Genomic DNA, 17,385 nt, shown 5'->3' with positions numbered 1-17,385 from the left:
TGTACCACAGTGAAGTACACGCACGACAAGTGAACAAGATAGCTTTTCCTATGAATTTGGCATGAATCATTATGAACACTATATAGAGTTGAGTTTTTAAAGCACCAATCCACCAAACACGCTATGCAAACAATGCTCGCTGCCGATTGTACTGTGAGTACTGTAAGTCGGCTCTACTTGATACACTTTTATATGGCTGGATCAATTCTTGACCTCTGTTTGCTCTTCGGGATCGGCAGTCTTTGCTTTTGCCGGTTTGATAGACTTCCACTCGATGCCAAGAGACGAAAGCAATTGAGCAGCGGTGATGGCCAGACAGGCGATGAATATGCGCGTGACGGCATAGTTGTAGGCATCTACAACTTGACCAAAATATTGTTGAGGGACAACATTATGTAGCTGTGTGGCTCCGGTTTTGAGGATCTTATCAGGATCTAGACCGGGGATTCCTGATAGGCGAGTAACGAGGGCTGTGCTGAGAATGGTCTGGCCGACAGACACAAAGATGGCACCACCGAGCTGCTGGGCAAAAAAGCAGATTGCCGTACCAGTCGCAACATCGTCCTTGTCAACAGTGGCCTGCACTGCCAGGGGAGGACCTTGAAAGCCAAGACCGACGCCGAAACCAGCGAGGAACTGATAACCGATCCAGTGAGGCGACCCAGTCTGGGGAGTAAAAGTCGTGAGCAAGCCCTCAGCAATGAGCAAAAGACAAGGACCAGAAACCATGGTGGGAATGTAGTAGCCGCTCTTTTGAGTGATGATCCCAGACATGATGGAGGCAACAACGAGACTCAGAACAAGCGGGATGGTGTATATGCCGGACTTGACAGGCTCCACGCCATGAGTCGTTTGGACTGAAGAAAGTTAGCGTTTGAAAAGATGCTGTGAGTTGGGACAAAACTTACACCAAAGGGGAATGTAGTAAACGAGCATCATCATGCTGCCAGCCAAAAACAGCATAACGCAAGTGGCGAGAGCCATGGTGCGCTGCTTGATCAGGCGCCAAGGAAGAGAGGCAGACTTGGGCATCTTATACTGGACTGTGGCAAAGGCAACAGCGCCAACAGCAAAACAGACAAAAAGGACAATGATGCGCCAGTTGCTCCAGGAGTAAGTAGATCCGCCCCACTGGAGCGCGAGCAAGAGGCTGACGACGGTGGGGATGAAGAGGGTTGTGCCAACGGGATCGAGTCTGATGAGCTTTTGTTTCTGAGGCAGGTCCATCATTTTTGTTTTTGGGAATTCAAAAATGTAGAGGAGAATGAAAGCGACAACGCCGATGGGTAGGTTCATGTAGAAACACCAGCGCCAGGTAGCACGCTCTGTGAAGGCGCCACCAATCAAGGGCCCGGCAACAGAAGCGACGCCAAAGACCATGCCAAACATTGCCTGGAACATGGGCCGCTTGTGGAGAGGGACCAAAGGAATGATGGTCATCATGGCACCAGTCATAATACCGGCGGAGCCTAGACCAGCAATGGCACGACCAACAATGAAGACGGTCGATGAAGGTGCGGCACCGCAGATGGCGGATCCAATCTCGAAGAGGACAATGGCGATCAAAAACGTCCACTTGAGGTCGTAGAAGCTGTAGATGCGGCCAAAAAGCAGCTGGAACGCGGCCGTAGTCAGCATGTAAGCCGAGCCGTACCAACCAATATCAGCCTGGCTCCCAAAGTCATCGGTGATTCGTGGAACGGCCGTGGCAATGATGGTGCGATCAAGGGCGACCAAAAACATGGAAGTAAAGGTGGAAAGAAAAACGAGCCAAAATTTGAGAGTCTTTGGCTTGTATAGCTCATCATCTCTGGTGGGTGTTTGTTGCAGAGCTTCGAGGCTGGCAGTCTCGTCGACGAGGGTAGCATGCTGCTCCTTGGGGAGTTCCATGGTCGTCTCGGAGGAAAGAGTGCGTTGCGATTGTGCAGAGGAGTTGGGATGAGCAGAGGATGTCATGGCCATTTTGTAAGCACTCTGACAATGTTTGCCAACGGGCGCATTCTGGTGATGATATTGAGTTGGCGGGCGCGTTTATATACATGTTGTTTGATCCGTTCGCAAACATCGGGCCTCGGGTTTGACGCAGCGTCATGCCCGAGATTCCTCTGCAAGTCCCATGGCGCGGAAATTCGTGGCTGACAATCGAATCCTTCGCCCACATACTTGTGTGACGCTAGCAATGGCTCTTTGTTGGCTGAAAATTTTCAAGGCAGAGAATTGTAAGGCTGCAGCATCCTCAGCTTGGGTGCCACTGGTGCAAACTATTTACTTACTTGCTGGGTCATGGAGGAGACGTTGTTGGCCGATGACGCTAAGCCGGATTGGGCCCTATGCACTGGACCGAAGAACCCCGCTCGGGACCGACTCTCAATTCTCGCATCCGGCTTTAACTAGGTATGATGACTCTTCATCAATCCGCTTGCCAAGCACCGTCCCACTAACCGCCGCGTACTTGCATCTGTAACTCGTGGCTTTTGTTACATTTATCGGCCCCGTTTCGTGCTCATTGGCTTCTGCTTCCGGTGGATAAGGTTTCCGCCGCGGCCAATTGCAGTTGCTGGTGTAGACGTGGCCTGCAGCGTCAGAGTCAGTCTGTCATACGCTTTCTCAGCCTTATGACGCATCATCGATCCAGCTCTGTACATATGCTTATGTGCCCTGCGACAAAACTATACCGCGCGCTCGCTTCGTGCCAGCCGCCTGCCAAGATCGCGGATCGCCAGCTGATAAATATACCCGGCCATGGCTTCGCAGGGCCAAGCCCCGGCCCCGAGCATGGGGCCGCCGAACCCGCAACCAGACCCCTCTGCCATGAAGCTGACCCGCGGCACCAGTTGCGTCCGCTGCCAGCAGCGCAAGGTGCGCTGCGATAAGCAAAAGCCCTGCTCCAACTGCGTCAAGGCCGGTGCCGATTGTCGCGTCGTGCCACCTCAACCCCCTCGGAGACGTAAGAAGCGCCTGCAAGAGAGAGACCTACTGGACCGCCTCAAAAAGTACGAGGACCTGTTGCGGAAACACAATATCAAGTTTGATGCTTTGGATATCAAGTCCGAGGCTACCCATGAAGACGTTGATGATTTGGAGAATGATTTTGAAAATCTCAGAACAAGCCCGTCTGAGGGCACCTATATGTCATCATGGAACGCGCGTGGTCAACGGTGGAAGCTTGGCTCCTTTCTCAAGCTGCATAATAAAACAGTACGGATTATATGCTACTGACAATCACGACTTGCTAACCGGCTCATAGTTCCACGCTCATGCTCGCCTCGTGGACGACTCTTCCGACGACGAGGCCGACTACCCCACCATCTACAAGGCCTTTGACAAAATGTTTACCAACCGGAATCCATTCCCTTTCCTCATCAGCGATCAGGAGATTCCACTCGCCGAATATCGTCCATCCACGATACAAATGTTTCAGCTCTGGCAGATCTACATTGACAATGTGAACCCTTTGTTGAAACTCACGCATGTGCCCACCGTCCAGCAGCAAGTCATTGCCTATTCTAGTCACCCGGATCAATCTTCCAAAAACATGGAGGCGTTAATGTTTGCCATTTTCCTCATGGCAGTGTCGTCTCTTGACGAGCAAGAAGTACAACAGCGCCTCCAAGCCGACAGGCAAGAGCTGCTGGGCCAACTTTTTGCAGGACTACAACAAGCTCTCATCAACGCCAATATTATGCGCTCTGCTGACCTTGCCACTCTACAAGCTTTTCTTCTTTACATGGTTCGTGAAACTCACTTTAATTGCGATCTGTATACTTACTTTTCTATAGCTGGCTATCCGCTGGTTTCTCGACCCTCGACACGTGTTCTCTGTCATGGGCTTGCTGGTGCGCATGGCTCATCACATGGGGCTGCATCGAGATCCTGCAGGTCAAGGGCCGAATGCCTATGAAAGCGAATTACGGCGTCGTCTTTGGTGGTCAATCGCGGCATTTGATCGACGCGTCGGTGAAATGGCTGGCGCGACTGTGACAGCTCTGGCCGTAGCCAATGACACCCGCATACCCCTCAACATCAACGATGCTGACTTGCATGTCGAACAAGTCGAACTACCGACAGCTCACAACGGCGCGACCGAGATGACATTTGCACTGATCCGAGCAGAGCTTGCCATGGCGACGCCAGAGGACTGGGACCGTGAACTTCAGTCGCCGCAGCCCACTGAGCAACCCGCTGGCAGAGTTATGATCAGGTTGCTTGGTAGGGACAGGAAAACGTATACGATTGATGGGTTCTGCGCGCATATTGAGGGGACGTATCTTGTCCACTGCGATCCTAACATTCCCTTTCACTTTTTTACACTTACAATGACTCGCCAGGCGCTCAGCAGGCTGCGCGTCATTACATATCTCATTCGGCTTGCCCATGGACACACCTCGACGACTGATGAAGTCGACCGCGACTCGTTATTCGTGCAAGCCACGCAGATGCTTGAACACGATAATGTTCTGCAATCACGAGACAATCTCAAGTGCTATCGCTGGTTCACCCACCACCACTTTCCCTTTCCCGCCTACATGTTTCTCGTCAACGAGCTCCGATTCCGGCTCATCGGCCCTGTGGTGGACCGCGCGTGGGCGGGTATCGAGACGAACCAGTCGCTTCGCGGCATGATGCACGGATTGCACTCGCCGATGCACCTGGCCTTTGGCCACCTCTTTGTCAAGGCGTGGAAGGCGCGCGCGGCCGCCTTATCGGAGCGCGGCGAGCAGCCCACGACCCCGAGCTTCATCGTCGTGCTGCAGGAGTTTGTCGAGAGGCGGCGCCGCGCCAAAGAGCAGAACCTGCCAGACCCCCTCGATGAGCCGTCCGAGGTGCTGGAGGTGCCCAAGCCGTCGCCGACAGCGTACAGTACGCCGGGCTCGCACAACGACAGCGGCATCGGCAAGATGACGCCGATGATGGCCAACTCGCCCGTCGGCGCGCCTATGCCCGCGCCGCCTGGCCCCAGCCTGGACGACACGGACATGGACTGGTCGTATATCCTGTCGGGTTACCAAGACGGAACCATCTTTCAAAACTTCAATACATTTAATTTTGGAGAACCTGCACCTGGTATGGGGGGCATGGGTGGTATGGGTGGTATGGGGATGAACATGGGCGGAGGGCCCAATATGTTTGGAAATTGATGGGTTTTTGTATAAATACAACGTATGAATGTCGGAATTTCGGACGGCGTTTTGGTGTTGGACGAGAATAACTCTCCTCTGGGTGCTATCACGCACCATTTTGACTACAGACGGCTGCGAGGGCGATCCTCACTCTGCTCGATGATTATGGATGAAATCCTTGATAATAAAAAAAAATGTAAAACGAGAAAAAAAGAAGAACTCTAGAAACTTGACCTTTGTTTGCCTTTTTCATTCTCGTAAAATGCCAATATGTACAACAAACCCCGCGCTTGGCCGCAGCGCCTCGGGCAGCTTGTCGTCGGACACGCGCCACACGCGAAACTCGTCGACAAACGCCGCGAGCCAGGCCCGAAACACGTCGTCATCACGCAGCTGCTGCGCGACAATGCACAAGCTCGGCCGCAGCCTCTTGTCCTCGCCCATTGCCGTCTCCTCGTCCCGCTCCCATTCCTGCCACCGCCGCCGCTGCTGCCGCCGCCGACACGCCTCGACGCAGGTCTGCACCAGCGGCGCAATCAGCGCGTCATTGTACACGCAGTCGCACGCTAGCACGGCGTCGTAGCTGCGCCGCGGCGGGAGCTGGTCCGTCTCCCAGTCGAGCGTCTCAAAGGAGATGCGAGCGGCGTTGTGCGGTGGCTGTTGTAGCTGTGGTGGCGACGTGAGTTTTGATTTGCGGCGGGATGCGGATCGGGGCGTAGAAGCAACGGCGGCGGCGGCAGTCATGTTGGTGTCAATGTTGAGCTGCACGAGCCGCTGCACGTAAGCCTGGTCGGTGAGGAGGTGCGCGGCGACGCGCGGCGCGAGGGCGAGGGCGTTGAGCGGGGAGATGCCGCAGCCGAGTTCCAGGACAGTCGAGGCGCGGTCAAGAAGAGAGCTGGAAAAGAGGAAATTGGTGGGCGAGGCGAGCCAATCTGCAAACACGGGGGAAATCTTCCACAAAACTGATACGCGGGCGCGGGGCCGGTATTACGCCACAAGGTCAGCAAACAAAAACTACAATTTATTAATTTTGCGGGAAAATTTAACAAAGAAAAAAAAAAGAAGGGAGTGAAAAGGATGGAGGTGATGGATGGAGCGGTTACCGGCGCCGGTGGTGCCGCCGGCGCGGTCAGAGGACAGCACGCCGGGGGACTGGTGGATGGTGTAGTCGACGCCGCCGACGCGCGCCTCGACGGTGCGGGCCCGGGGATCGACGAAGCCAAGATCGGAGGAGGGCAGGGGCTGCGAGTAGAGCAAGAAGGTTTCTGCGCACGGAGGAGAGGCGTCCGTCAGCATGGGAGAGCTCCCTTGCGAAAAAGGAACAAACAGTGTGAGAAAGAGAGAAAGGGGGAGGGGGGATGATGGAACCTTCGTCGGCGTCTTCGATTTCGGGCTTGAGCAGCGACTCGAGAAGCTCGGCGCAAGTCATGTTGCCGTCGTGGACTTGTAGTTGCAGAAACACGAAAAAATACGAGATGCGAAGCGGGACGACCCACTGTAGGTCATGGACATGGATGCAGACGATCTTGGTTGGCCTCTAATAAATCTGTCTTCTCTCGATGGGCCTTCTTTCGATGGATATTCTCTGATGGACCCTTTCTCGTTACGACTTCTTTCCACACGTCTTTCTTCAATACTTCTTTATACATATTCAGACATATTGTAGAGTCGCTTTGCATAAACTTGATCAGGTACATTTCCATAATCACAAGAAACCAAGAAGTGAGAACGATCTGATCAAACCAACTGAAAACCAAAACGGTACACTTGCTTTGCTGTAGTTTTCTCTCTATGTACAAAAATTCCAAGTGGAGGGTCCGATTAGACGAGCCCATCGTAGAGGGAGAGGGCTGAAACAATAGTTTCGTCGCGTTTGCTGCCCTCCTTAAACTCTTCAATATCCAGGCTGCCATTCTCGTCCTTGTCCATCATGCGAAAGATTTTGCGGACGCGCTTCTCGGGGGTGTCTTCGTCTTCGGGAAGCTTAACCATAGAGCCGACCTGATTGTTCAATGTTAGTCTGGTACACAACTGGGACGGACAGGGTTTTCGCGCATACCATTTTGTAAATGGCTTCCACAATTTGCAGCATTTCGTCATAGGTAATCTTGCCGTCGCGGTCAATGTCGTAGAGCTGAAAGGCCCAGTCAAGCTTGTCCTCCATCTTGCCCCGGCTGGTAACACTCAGGGCGCAGATAAACTCCTTGAAGTCAATGGTACCGGAGCGATCGCTGTCAAAGACGTTGAATACATAGTCGGCAAAGGAGCTGGGATCGCCAAAGGGGAAAAATTGGCGATAGATCTTTTGAAACTCTTGTTTGCTGAGCAGGCCGGAGGGGCAGTCCTTGAGGAAGCCTGTCGGGGTATGTTAGCACGTTGATACATCGAGACAGACGGGGAGCAGCATGTGATTGATCGACATGACATGGAAAAATGTCTCGAGAGTGCAAGGCCGACTGCGCCTGATGGCGAAGCAGATTGTAATGTTAATCGAGACAGCTTACCCTTGTACCATTGCTGCAGCTCCTTCTTATCAAAATGAGTCGACTTTTGCAGCTCAAGAAGCTGCTCTTGGGAAAGCTTAGACTGCCTAGAGAAAGCGCCGAGGTACCGAGCGGCAGAGGTTAGCGAGTGTCTTTATCAATATAGTGCATATTGCATGCAGAATGTCTCGGTGAGCTGCAAAATGACGTCCAAGACAGCTAGACAAGGACAATGACAGGGCCTCCTAGTTGCGTGGCGCAACCAGCCGTCTGTGACAGGGGATGCGTGACAAAGAAAATGGATTGGAGGGGCAGCGCCCACGGCCCAGGCGTATTGTTGCGTCAACGGGGTAGCGCCATCGCGACCGACAGAGATTTACATAGACGTAGGTTGACAAGAATGATCGACGAGAAAATGAAAGCGACTCACGATTTGCCCATGTTTATTTTGTCGGATGTGCGGTCGTGGTAGGTTGAAAAGGCGTCGATCAAAGGGCGGCGCGGAGGGGTATGTAGGCCGGCGCCAGTGCGGCAATCGATGGCCCAGGGTCGGTAAGATGCGACTTGGTCTGCGCGATGATGTGTCAGTCTTGAGTGGTCGAGATAAACAACGAGATATGTACTCTTTTTGTACTGTCGGGGGTAATGCGAGGAACTCGGGGCAGCAGTATCGCAGAGGTTGGCAGCGGAGGGGTCGGGTCGAGAGGAGAGGGATGCCGGCGGCGGCGGGGAAGAGGAAATGACAAATCGTCAAAGAGAAAAGAAACCAAGAAGCGCTAGAAGACCGAGAGTAAAAGATTCTTCAATGTCGTCTGGTTCCTAGGGATCATAAAGGCGTCGTGAGGAAAAGAAACGTTATTTGTTGAAGGAGGAGTCCAAAGTGGCGGAAACAATGGCGAAACGAGGGACTGGACCTTATTAGACCTGTGAAGGCGGCGCGGCAAAGACAGGCTTTTGGTCTGGTCTGGCCTGGCCTGCGGGGGGGGAGAGGCGGGAGGGAGCAAGCTGAAGTGGGAGTGGGTGTAGCAGGCAGGAACTTGGAAAGCAGCACGCACCAGCCAGCTACCTAGAAATTCACAGCCAGCTATTTACAGCCAGCTACCTAGGTACTACCTAAATTACTGCCAGCCCAATTTTTGGAGCTAAAGGACACCAGCGTGCAGCTCTCTCCGCGCTGTAACCAGTGTGCATTAGCAGGGGCGAGGCGCTAGAAAGACCTTCCATTTGAATTCCAAGAGGCTTGGGGCGGGCTCAAGCCACAGACGGCGGCTCCCTCTATTTTGGGCTACTTTGGTGTACGCCTTCACATGTAGCGCCATTTCGTGCCAGCGATATCCTCAGCCAGGTGTGCCGCTCGCATTAGGTAACAGTTATTCGCATTCATTCGATTCCAATATCCATGCATTAGAATTATGCAGAAATATCTCTCGGTGACCTTTCAGACAGCTACCTACTCCCCCCAACCCCCCACAAAATAGGCTTGCCCTTGTGGTGCAATTGCCGCCGACACCGCCACGTAACTCATGACGCCGCATCACGACAAGATTTACTACGGGGTAGAAATCCCATTGTTGGCGATTACATAACCAGTCACGAAACATTGCTTTCCTCGTCTTCCGCAAAGCCCCAATTCTCGTCCTACGTCAAGTTGGCTCCCTCTTTCGAACCCAACCCTGTTTCTCCCCCAACCAAGCAGCGATCTCGCGATTCTCGATACACTTTGCGATTTGTCTGGAAGCGTCAGCCGCTCCCTGAATCACTCATCAAGGTGCAAAATTATCAAGGTCCGTCTACGACAATTGAACATGGTATACGCCAGTTTACCCATCGACGTCTGCAAAAGAGTAAATTTGTGGAAATTTCGAGATTCTCCGCACAGCTTAATCATCGCCATCGAATGTTCCAGCCAGCTTCTTTCTCGACGACTTTTGGTGCCGTAGTTATGCGCTGGCGTCTCAGGCGTTAGTTCCTACAACCTGAGGTGGTAGTCACCTTTTCGTAGCCCCTTCAGGTGAGGTATAAGTCTGTAAATAGACCATATGTGCCCTCAACGAGAAGCTCAAGTACCGGAAGAGGGTTATATAACGGCCAGAGGGTAGCTCTCTCAGGCGGGGCGAGCCGGTCAAGTATAGCTACCCCAGCTTTCACAATGGCATCGAGAATTTCGGCTTGAATTCGTCCACGATATCCTCATAACCGCAGGCATAGCTGAAATCAAAGCCTCTATCAGAAGAGAGGGGATTTCAAGGGCTACGAATACCAGGACAGCGGCAAACAGAGCACCGCGAGTATTGGGGAGGCTGGCCGCGATCCAGGTAGACAGGTGGGGCGCTGCCCGCTTCGATGCCAGCCGGACTCGGAACTCTCCATAACACTCAACTACAGCCTCCGCTTGGTCTCGATTAAAGCTTTGACAGCACGTTCGAGAATTCAACGAGAAGTTTTTCAAACACAGAGTTGTCATCTTAAACAAGACTACAGCATGGCCGAGCCACTCACTGCAGCCGTTCTCATCGTGTCCACCACTGCGGCACTGGACCCGTCAACAGACGCCGCCGGCGCGGTTCTCCGAGAGGTGTTCAATGTTGATGGCGCAGGGAAATGGGCTGTAGCGGATGAAAAGATTGTCTCTGACAATGTCATTGATATACAAAAGCAGATTATGCAGTGGACAGATGGAATCGACGCACCAAACTTTATCATCACAACGGGAGGCACTGGATTCGCCGTGTCTGATGCTACCCCGGAGGTACAAGCTGTGATGGATTTATTGTATGAATTTCGATGTGCTGATCAGTAGAGATAGGCAGTCACCGCTTTACTTCACAAGCAAGCTCCCGGTCTAGTTCATGCCATGTTGTCCACATCACTGGCTGTCACTCCCTGTAAGTTCATTCCCAAGCTCTGCTGTCTGATACTAATAGCCAAGCAGTTGCCATGATGTCTCGCCCTGTTGCGGGTGTGAGAAACAAGACTGTCATCGCCACGTTGCCGGGATCTCCGAAAGGTGCCAAGGAGAACCTCCAGGCAATTATCAAAACTTTGCCGCATGCCTGTCTGCAAGCTGCTGGTGCCAACTCAAGACAATTGCATTCTGGTGGTACAAGAAAGCTGGAGGAGGAAGCTGGAATCGCTGGCCATTCACATTCTCATCCACACAGTCATTCGCACACCCATGAACATGAACATCACGGACACGACCACAGCCACAACCACAGCCATGGACATGGACATGGAAGCCTAGTTCGCCATACGAAGCCGGGTTCTGATCCTCTTTCCAATGACCCAACTCTCGGGCCAACACGTCGCCACCGGGAATCACCATATCCCATGGTATCTGTCGATGATGCTCTTGCCATGATAGATGAATTCACGCCGCAACCAGAAGTTGTACACACCAAAGTTGATCAGTACATCATCGGATCAGTGCTGGCCGAAGAGGTCCAGGCACGCGAAAATGTTCCCGCTTTCAGAGCCAGCATCGTTGACGGATACGCCGTTGTAGCACCAAAAGACGGCAACTTAAAGGGCGTCTTCCCCGTCGTTGGTGTTTCGCATGCGGCGCCGGGAGAGATTGCCGCCCTCCAGGAGGGCCAGATTGCGAGAATCACAACCGGAGCACCGCTGCCCCCCGGGGCGACTTCCGTCATCATGGTCGAAGACACCGTTCTCAAGACCATGACGGACGATGGAAAGGAAGAGAAGGAGGTGGAAATCCAAGCCGAAGGTGTTAGGGAAGGTGAGAATGTTCGCGAGGTGGGAAGCGACGTCAAGCAAGGCACTACAATCCTGAGCAAGGGAGAGCAAATCTCCGGCGTCGGTGGTGAAATCGGTCTCCTGGCGTCTGTCGGAGTGGCTGAAGCCGCCGTTTACAAACGGCCAGTCATCGGTATTTTATCCACAGGCGACGAGATTATCGAGTACAATCGCCCCGGCGCGCTGAAACTTGGCGAGGTGCGCGACACAAACCGTATCACACTGATTTCTGCTGCAAAGGAGTGGGGATACGAAGTCGTTGATCTGGGCATTGCACAAGACCAGTCCAACTCCCTGGAAGAGACTCTGCGCTCCGGCCTGCGACAGGCCGACGTGCTAATCACCACGGGCGGCGTATCCATGGGCGAGCTCGATCTCCTGAAGCCGACTATCGAGCGCTCTTTGGGGGGGACGATTCATTTCGGCCGCGTTGCGATGAAGCCCGGCAAGCCAACGACATTTGCGACCGTCCCAGTCAAGGACAATGCTGGCCAGCGCGTGTCCAAGGTCATCTTTTCGCTCCCTGGCAACCCCGCCTCGGCGCTGGTCACCTTTCACCTCTTTGTCCTGCCGTCGCTGCACAAGCAGTCTGGCATCTACCCAGTTGGTCTTCCAAGAGTGCCCGTCATCTTGGGACATGACTTTTATATGGATCCCCGTCCCGAGTACCACCGCGCCGTGTTGACCGTCGGACCTGATGGCCAGCTAACAGCAAACAGCACTGGTGGACAGAGAAGCTCGCGGGTTGGCAGCCTGCGCTCCGCGAATGCATTGATATGCATGCCAAGCGGCAAAGGAAAGATGGAAAAGGGCTCCAAGGCTCATGCCCTCTTGATGAATGCAGTCAGGAGTTCATAGAGGATCAGCCAGCCGCCATGTATGAAAGCAGGGTCCATAACAAACAAGGCAGATACGAGCGCAACCAGGATGAAACGATGATTTTTGCATTTATTGATCTTTGCGCTGATGTACAACATATTAATACACCCGGAAAGCACATGCTTCCCTGACCGATCTTTCCGAACGCCAGACCACGCGTGTTAGTCTAATGCATATATTTTCTCCACTCATTATTGCTACTGGAGCTGCATGATTGCTGATAAATGCCGTCGAAACAAGTCCACGAGCTGTGCCGCCTCAAACGCTCTTTCCGATTTGAGGGGCCTTTTGTGCGACAAGAAGGCCAATGATGAGACCAAAAAGACCAAGAACCGAGCTGAAAATCTCGACAACCAGAATCTTGACGAACCTATTCGATCGGTTAGCAAATGGGTTTCACCGCCTTGTTTCTTGCTCTATTGAGACGTACAATGTAGCATCAGCAGCATCGGCAAGAGCCGCACCACTGCCGTTAATTCCAACGGCAATACCACAGACGAGGTTGCACAGGCCGACAGTCAGACCAGCCCAGAAAAGAGCGAATCCGGTATAATAAGTGTCGGCGGAATATAAGTCGCGGCCAGAAACGTTGTCGATTTTGGAGGAAAAGACAATGGCCATGATGACGCCATAAATGGCGACAACTTCGCAGAATATGATTGAGATTAGGTTCTTGGTTCGGATTCGAGGAGCCTTGACGGCTGCGCCAAGAATAGAAGAGCCGGTGATGAAGATACCCCTAGAAATCCCGATGCGTTAGTGATTGTAGCCTCAGAACAGCAGCAGCATTCTGCTAGATGTCGCGGGAGAGGAGGGGGGGGGGGGCAACGCACCAGGCCGCGCCAGCGACTGACAGACCGATGCAGAGGGCAATACCCAGATCAGCCCATGTGAATGGCGAGACGCTTTCGAGAAAGGCTCCGACGTTGAAGGATTCACCGCTGCCGGTGAAGAGCATATCTAGGCGACGACGTCAGCTGGCGGTTTTAGCACAGACTCACAGGACCTGGGTCCCGCGTCCATCAGAGAGAAAGCCGTACATAATCCAACCACGGTCAGAAACGACCCTATGCCGCCGAGTCCGTAGTAGAAGCTCATTGCGCCGGCTTGTTTGGTGTGTGGGAGTGTGACGATGAGGGCGTTGCGTCGTTGCAGAGAGGCATGCAAGCTTGTCGGAGCTCCCAAGTCGAAGTCGATCTGGCGCGAAACCGCCTGGGTCTGTCGCTGTCTGCGCATGCGTTTTCTGATTCGCTCGCTCTCCTGAGCTATCACGTGGGGTGGCCGCCCCAATCAGCAGCCACCCCAGCTAACCTCCTCCAGGTATCCTGCTAGAGGTAGCCTCAACACAGTTACTTTAGTTTATTATTCCTCATCACGGCTTCGGACTACATTTTTCGATAAAAGGCTTGAATAAATTATCTATTTTTTTTTACGTCCTTCTGCGTTCTTCTGCAACCTTTTGCGTCCTTCCACCGCTCTTTCTTATGCAGCTCATAGCAAGACTGCCACATTACGTCTCCAAAAGGGTTAATATAGTGCGCAGAACACGGGGACTCTCACTGATGGTTCACAGCGGCAGAACTCTTCACACACTGTAAAGTACAAAGCCCAGCAAGAGCGGCAGCGAGCCAATCAGCATATAGCATTTAGCTCAATTTCTATAGTGTCATTCAAGTTCCTAATTCACTTAATAAAGACTATAGTACTTTTCAACTATTTTAGCCTGTACAGAGTCCCCCGATTTAGCAACCTAATCACCCTAGTGTCTGTCTACCAGGGCTTCGATCTCCTCTTCATGTCGACAATGCTAGCAAATGCAACGGCACCAGCAAACACCATTTGTGGCAAAAAATATAATCCCGCCACTGAATTGAACAGGATCAGAAGGAAGCCCTGAAAAGTGCAAATCCATGAGATTTGGTAGCCGGAGTGCGAGCGTAGCAGGCCGCTTTCGTAGTAAGCCTGGGAGGCACCGAATGTGTTGATGATGCCCCTATGGGGTTGGGGTGTAAGAAAAAATTCGCTGAATATGTTACATACCAAGAGTTAAAGAAGAGCAGATGCGCTCCAAAGACCTGAAGCCATGCTTTCCACCCGCCGTTGGGAATGGGCTCAGTGGTTGGCGTTGGCGGGGGATTAGCCGCCAAAGAATCAAGCTCCCCCTTTACAGCGCTGCCTTGTTCCGACGTGTAAGCAGATTCAGGGTTTTGATCTGCCGAGATGTGGTCTGGGGCGAAAGACTGCGTGGAAGCGATGCGTCCAGACATGGCGAAGAAGCATACAGGTCGGCAAAACCACACCGATAGGCCAGCGCTTAAGGAGAGACGAGAAGATTGTCTGTCAGGGTCAATACTGCTGGAGTAGAGGATGAATGGCAATGAAGATTATTATTTTTCAGGAAATGACGGTGTTTTCAAAGTTCTCGATATGGCTTGCGTGTTGAAAAGCTTCCCAATCGGGCAAGTCGCTCAGCAAAGGTCCAAATCAGGAAATCAGATCAATTTAGAGCCAAGTTGTAAGCGGATTTCCCCCAACGACTTATAAGAACCGCCGCCGTTGCATGTACCACGCGAGGCTATTACCACATCACGCCGCTAGGAAAAACGACGGACTGATATCGCTTGAGGAGTAAGTGGACAAATTAGCAGTGGAAACGGCCACAAGTTCCTGCATGCTTATTATTTGGCTGACTATTATTGAGATGAACTCCCTGACGAAGTATGTAAAGCCCGACCTATTAAAATTGATCTCAAAGACGTGTTCAATATGGCTGAGTCTTAGAGAAGTTTGTAATACGTGCATGTCATGTATTTAAAGTGGCTAGCATGCCGCCCACTCGGGCTTTTCAAGGATGCGGATAATAGTCTCGAGTCTACTCTTGAGATTTTTTGAGACGTCCAACAGCCACTTGAGATTCAGCTTTGCAGACTCAGTCTCCGAGACAACGCTGGCCGTGAGTTCCAAGTCCTGGTGGGCTCGGATAGAGTCGTCGAAGTTGGCAACGAGATGGTCAATGTTGCGTGCCGTGGAGAGAATGACTAGTCGTTCGAACATTGCATTATTTTCCTCGGACAGCTGGTAGAGTCCAAGAGTGAAGCGGAGGTTATCGCTGGCGGGTCCGCCGGTGAATGCGGACGGGCTCTTCGCAATGACACACATCAACGCCACTTGGCGCTGGTGAAGCATGGCCAAATTCATCAGGCGGGGACAGCTAGTACCGCAGTTAGGACAGCCCAAATAGCTGGCGACATGCGCAGCTACTTCCTGCAGCGAGCACAAAACTGTATCGTGGGCAAATGTGGTTGGGTCCTTGACAATGGCGTCGATGCGATTGACAAGCGACTGATTTCATACATGGCAATTGCAGGAGCTTGCGGTCATAATGTCATTTGCAGACGTGTCGGTAGGCAGGCCAAGGTTGAACGAAGAGAGCACGGGACCAGAGGCGGGCGTTAGGAGAAAGCTGGCTGTTGACGGCTGCATCAGGTTGTGCTGCGCATCATCCAGGGTGATGTCCATCTACGATGTGCAGGTGCTTGTTGACAGCGGTAGAGAGGAGAAAAGAAGAGTTCCTTTGTTGTCTGAATACACGTACGGGTGCCATGAGGTTATCAGGAGCTAGCAGAGCATCGCTCAAAGCAGATATATTACTTGGTGTAGAGGAGGCGCCGAAAGACAACGAGGAGCTGTCCCCCGAACTCGGGCACCTCGCCCTGCGCCCGCCTTGGCGCTGTGAGATGCTGTACACGCAGGACGATGTATTGGATGATGACCTTGTACAGCGGATACAAGGCTGCCTACCCGAGCACTTGACACGAGACCGTCTGCAGTTGTCGCAAGAGCGACGAAACTTTTGGCTTTTTGCCGCCCGGGCTTTCCACCCTGCCGTTTGATTCAGAGACGTGCTTCTGGCTCGCCGTAGCGTCCCATTGCAAGACATATCCACTGGGATCTGGCTCGAGTTGACCATTACTCTGAGGCACTGTCAGATGTCGGTATAGGCGACTGACGACATGATGACAGTGGTGAGTTGAGTCTTGCGATTCGCCAATCCGCGAAAGGTAGGTTCATTGCGAAGGCTGCATGCAACGAGGGCTTTTGATGTTCTAGTGTATGGATGTGTCGGGCTAGAGTGTGGCGGCAAGCAGCCGAGCCTTTGGTGGCCAGTTATCCCTGTTGATCCCTTTGACTGTCGTAGAGGAGCTTTGAAGTTACGAGACCTATACACACCACTTCGTGGCCCAGGTACAAGAATGATGTTCGTGAATAACGTGTCGTCCTGATGAATTATTAGCTAGATATACTTGTATCTCTGAGAAAATAATTTCTCCAAGTTAATGATAAGACATATGCTCTCTGTCGTGGGAAAAGACTTGTCCTGTATTGCTCGTTCAGACAGCTGCGCTTTCAGTAAGGCATCCACTAAAGTATTGGTGGACATCACATGACGAGTTGGCTATGTTTGGCTTACCAAGTAAATGTCTTAGTCAGCAAGGCGAGGTTGCCTTCTCCAACCTATGCTAGAGCATCAGAAGCGAACTCAGCCGATTCATCTGCGCCTCAACACATCGCTTATTTCGAGAATATTGATACAATCAGCGGACGGAATCCAGGCATAATGGCTAGCGGCAACCAATCATACTACGAGCTCTATCGTCGGAGCAGGTACTGATTCCCACTTCGCCTGCGCGCTGGGGCGGAACCGTGGCTAACCCGCCTACTTTCGTTGCAGCATCGGCCTCGCGCTGACGGACACGCTCGACGACTTGATTAGCGAGTCCCGCATCCATCCCCAGCTGGCCATGAAGATTCTGGGCACGTTTGACCAGGCCATAACGGAAGCACTGCAAAAGAACGTGCGCAGCCGTCTGCAATTCAAGGTGAGTTGGCGCCCGGGGAAGAGATGCCTTTTTCTTTGTGGCGCGCAGAGCAGGGACGCCAGTTTTGCTAACGAGCTGTGCCTTTTCTTCGGCGCTTGCTCATGCGATAGGGCAGCCTCGACACGTACAGACTTTGCGACGAGGTGTGGACGTTTCTTATCAAGAACGTCACATTCAAGATGGATAATGGCAGCCAGACCGTGCAGGCGGACAAGGTCAAGATTGTCAGCTGCAACGCCAAGCGACCGGGCGAGGGCCCGTGAGGTC

The 17,385-nt window shown here is 52.7% G+C and overlaps 9 protein-coding genes across 9 annotated transcripts; 3 read left to right on the top strand and 6 right to left on the bottom strand.

Annotated features, from left to right (window-relative positions):
- Positions 1-201: 201 nt before the first annotated feature.
- BBA_05198 (major facilitator superfamily transporter) lies at positions 202-1,962 on the bottom strand (the record flags this gene model as incomplete). The annotated part of the gene is made up of 2 exons (XM_008600295.1): positions 202-857; positions 909-1,962. The coding sequence occupies 2 exons, from the start codon at positions 1,960-1,962 to the stop codon at positions 202-204; spliced, it is 1,710 nt and encodes a 569-aa protein (XP_008598517.1).
- Positions 1,963-2,742: 780 nt separating this feature from the next.
- Positions 2,743-5,138, top strand: BBA_05197 (fungal specific transcription factor; the record flags this gene model as incomplete). Its single annotated transcript, XM_008600294.1, has 3 exons — positions 2,743-3,198; positions 3,248-3,730; positions 3,780-5,138. The coding sequence occupies 3 exons, from the start codon at positions 2,743-2,745 to the stop codon at positions 5,136-5,138; spliced, it is 2,298 nt and encodes a 765-aa protein (XP_008598516.1).
- Positions 5,139-5,369: 231 nt separating this feature from the next.
- On the bottom strand, positions 5,370-6,549 carry BBA_05196 (putative Cytosine deaminase FCY1; the record flags this gene model as incomplete). The annotated part of the gene is made up of 3 exons (XM_008600293.1): positions 5,370-6,082; positions 6,224-6,427; positions 6,489-6,549. 3 exons carry the CDS (start codon positions 6,547-6,549, stop codon positions 5,370-5,372), a joined length of 978 nt encoding a protein of 325 aa, XP_008598515.1.
- A 392-nt stretch (positions 6,550-6,941) lies between these two features.
- Positions 6,942-8,044, bottom strand: BBA_05195 (neuronal calcium sensor 1; the record flags this gene model as incomplete). The annotated part of the gene is made up of 4 exons (XM_008600292.1): positions 6,942-7,121; positions 7,180-7,475; positions 7,625-7,755; positions 8,034-8,044. The coding sequence occupies 4 exons, from the start codon at positions 8,042-8,044 to the stop codon at positions 6,942-6,944; spliced, it is 618 nt and encodes a 205-aa protein (XP_008598514.1).
- A 2,041-nt stretch (positions 8,045-10,085) lies between these two features.
- BBA_05194 (molybdenum cofactor synthesis domain-containing protein) lies at positions 10,086-12,217 on the top strand (the record flags this gene model as incomplete). The annotated part of the gene is made up of 3 exons (XM_008600291.1): positions 10,086-10,352; positions 10,410-10,488; positions 10,536-12,217. The coding sequence occupies 3 exons, from the start codon at positions 10,086-10,088 to the stop codon at positions 12,215-12,217; spliced, it is 2,028 nt and encodes a 675-aa protein (XP_008598513.1).
- Positions 12,218-12,496: 279 nt separating this feature from the next.
- Positions 12,497-13,336, bottom strand: BBA_05193 (vacuolar ATP synthase 20 kDa proteolipid subunit; the record flags this gene model as incomplete). Its single annotated transcript, XM_008600290.1, has 4 exons — positions 12,497-12,608; positions 12,669-12,977; positions 13,072-13,198; positions 13,279-13,336. The coding sequence occupies 4 exons, from the start codon at positions 13,334-13,336 to the stop codon at positions 12,497-12,499; spliced, it is 606 nt and encodes a 201-aa protein (XP_008598512.1).
- Positions 13,337-14,008: 672 nt separating this feature from the next.
- Positions 14,009-14,505, bottom strand: BBA_05192 (MFS monocarboxylate transporter; the record flags this gene model as incomplete). The annotated part of the gene is made up of 2 exons (XM_008600289.1): positions 14,009-14,231; positions 14,279-14,505. 2 exons carry the CDS (start codon positions 14,503-14,505, stop codon positions 14,009-14,011), a joined length of 450 nt encoding a protein of 149 aa, XP_008598511.1.
- A 553-nt stretch (positions 14,506-15,058) lies between these two features.
- Positions 15,059-15,424, bottom strand: BBA_05191 (uncharacterized protein; the record flags this gene model as incomplete). Its single annotated transcript, XM_008600288.1, has 1 exon — positions 15,059-15,424. The coding sequence occupies one exon, from the start codon at positions 15,422-15,424 to the stop codon at positions 15,059-15,061; it is 366 nt and encodes a 121-aa protein (XP_008598510.1).
- Positions 15,425-16,856: 1,432 nt separating this feature from the next.
- Positions 16,857-17,381, top strand: BBA_05190 (transcription initiation factor IIA; the record flags this gene model as incomplete). The annotated part of the gene is made up of 3 exons (XM_008600287.1): positions 16,857-16,903; positions 16,971-17,118; positions 17,229-17,381. The coding sequence occupies 3 exons, from the start codon at positions 16,857-16,859 to the stop codon at positions 17,379-17,381; spliced, it is 348 nt and encodes a 115-aa protein (XP_008598509.1).
- Positions 17,382-17,385: the final 4 nt, after the last annotated feature.

This window comes from Beauveria bassiana, assembly GCF_000280675.1.
Source record: "Beauveria bassiana ARSEF 2860 unplaced genomic scaffold BBA_S00013, whole genome shotgun sequence".
NCBI lineage: Eukaryota > Fungi > Ascomycota > Sordariomycetes > Hypocreales > Cordycipitaceae > Beauveria > Beauveria bassiana.
The sequence above is the reverse complement of the archived record's forward strand: the minus strand, read 5'-3'. Positions and strand labels throughout refer to the sequence as shown.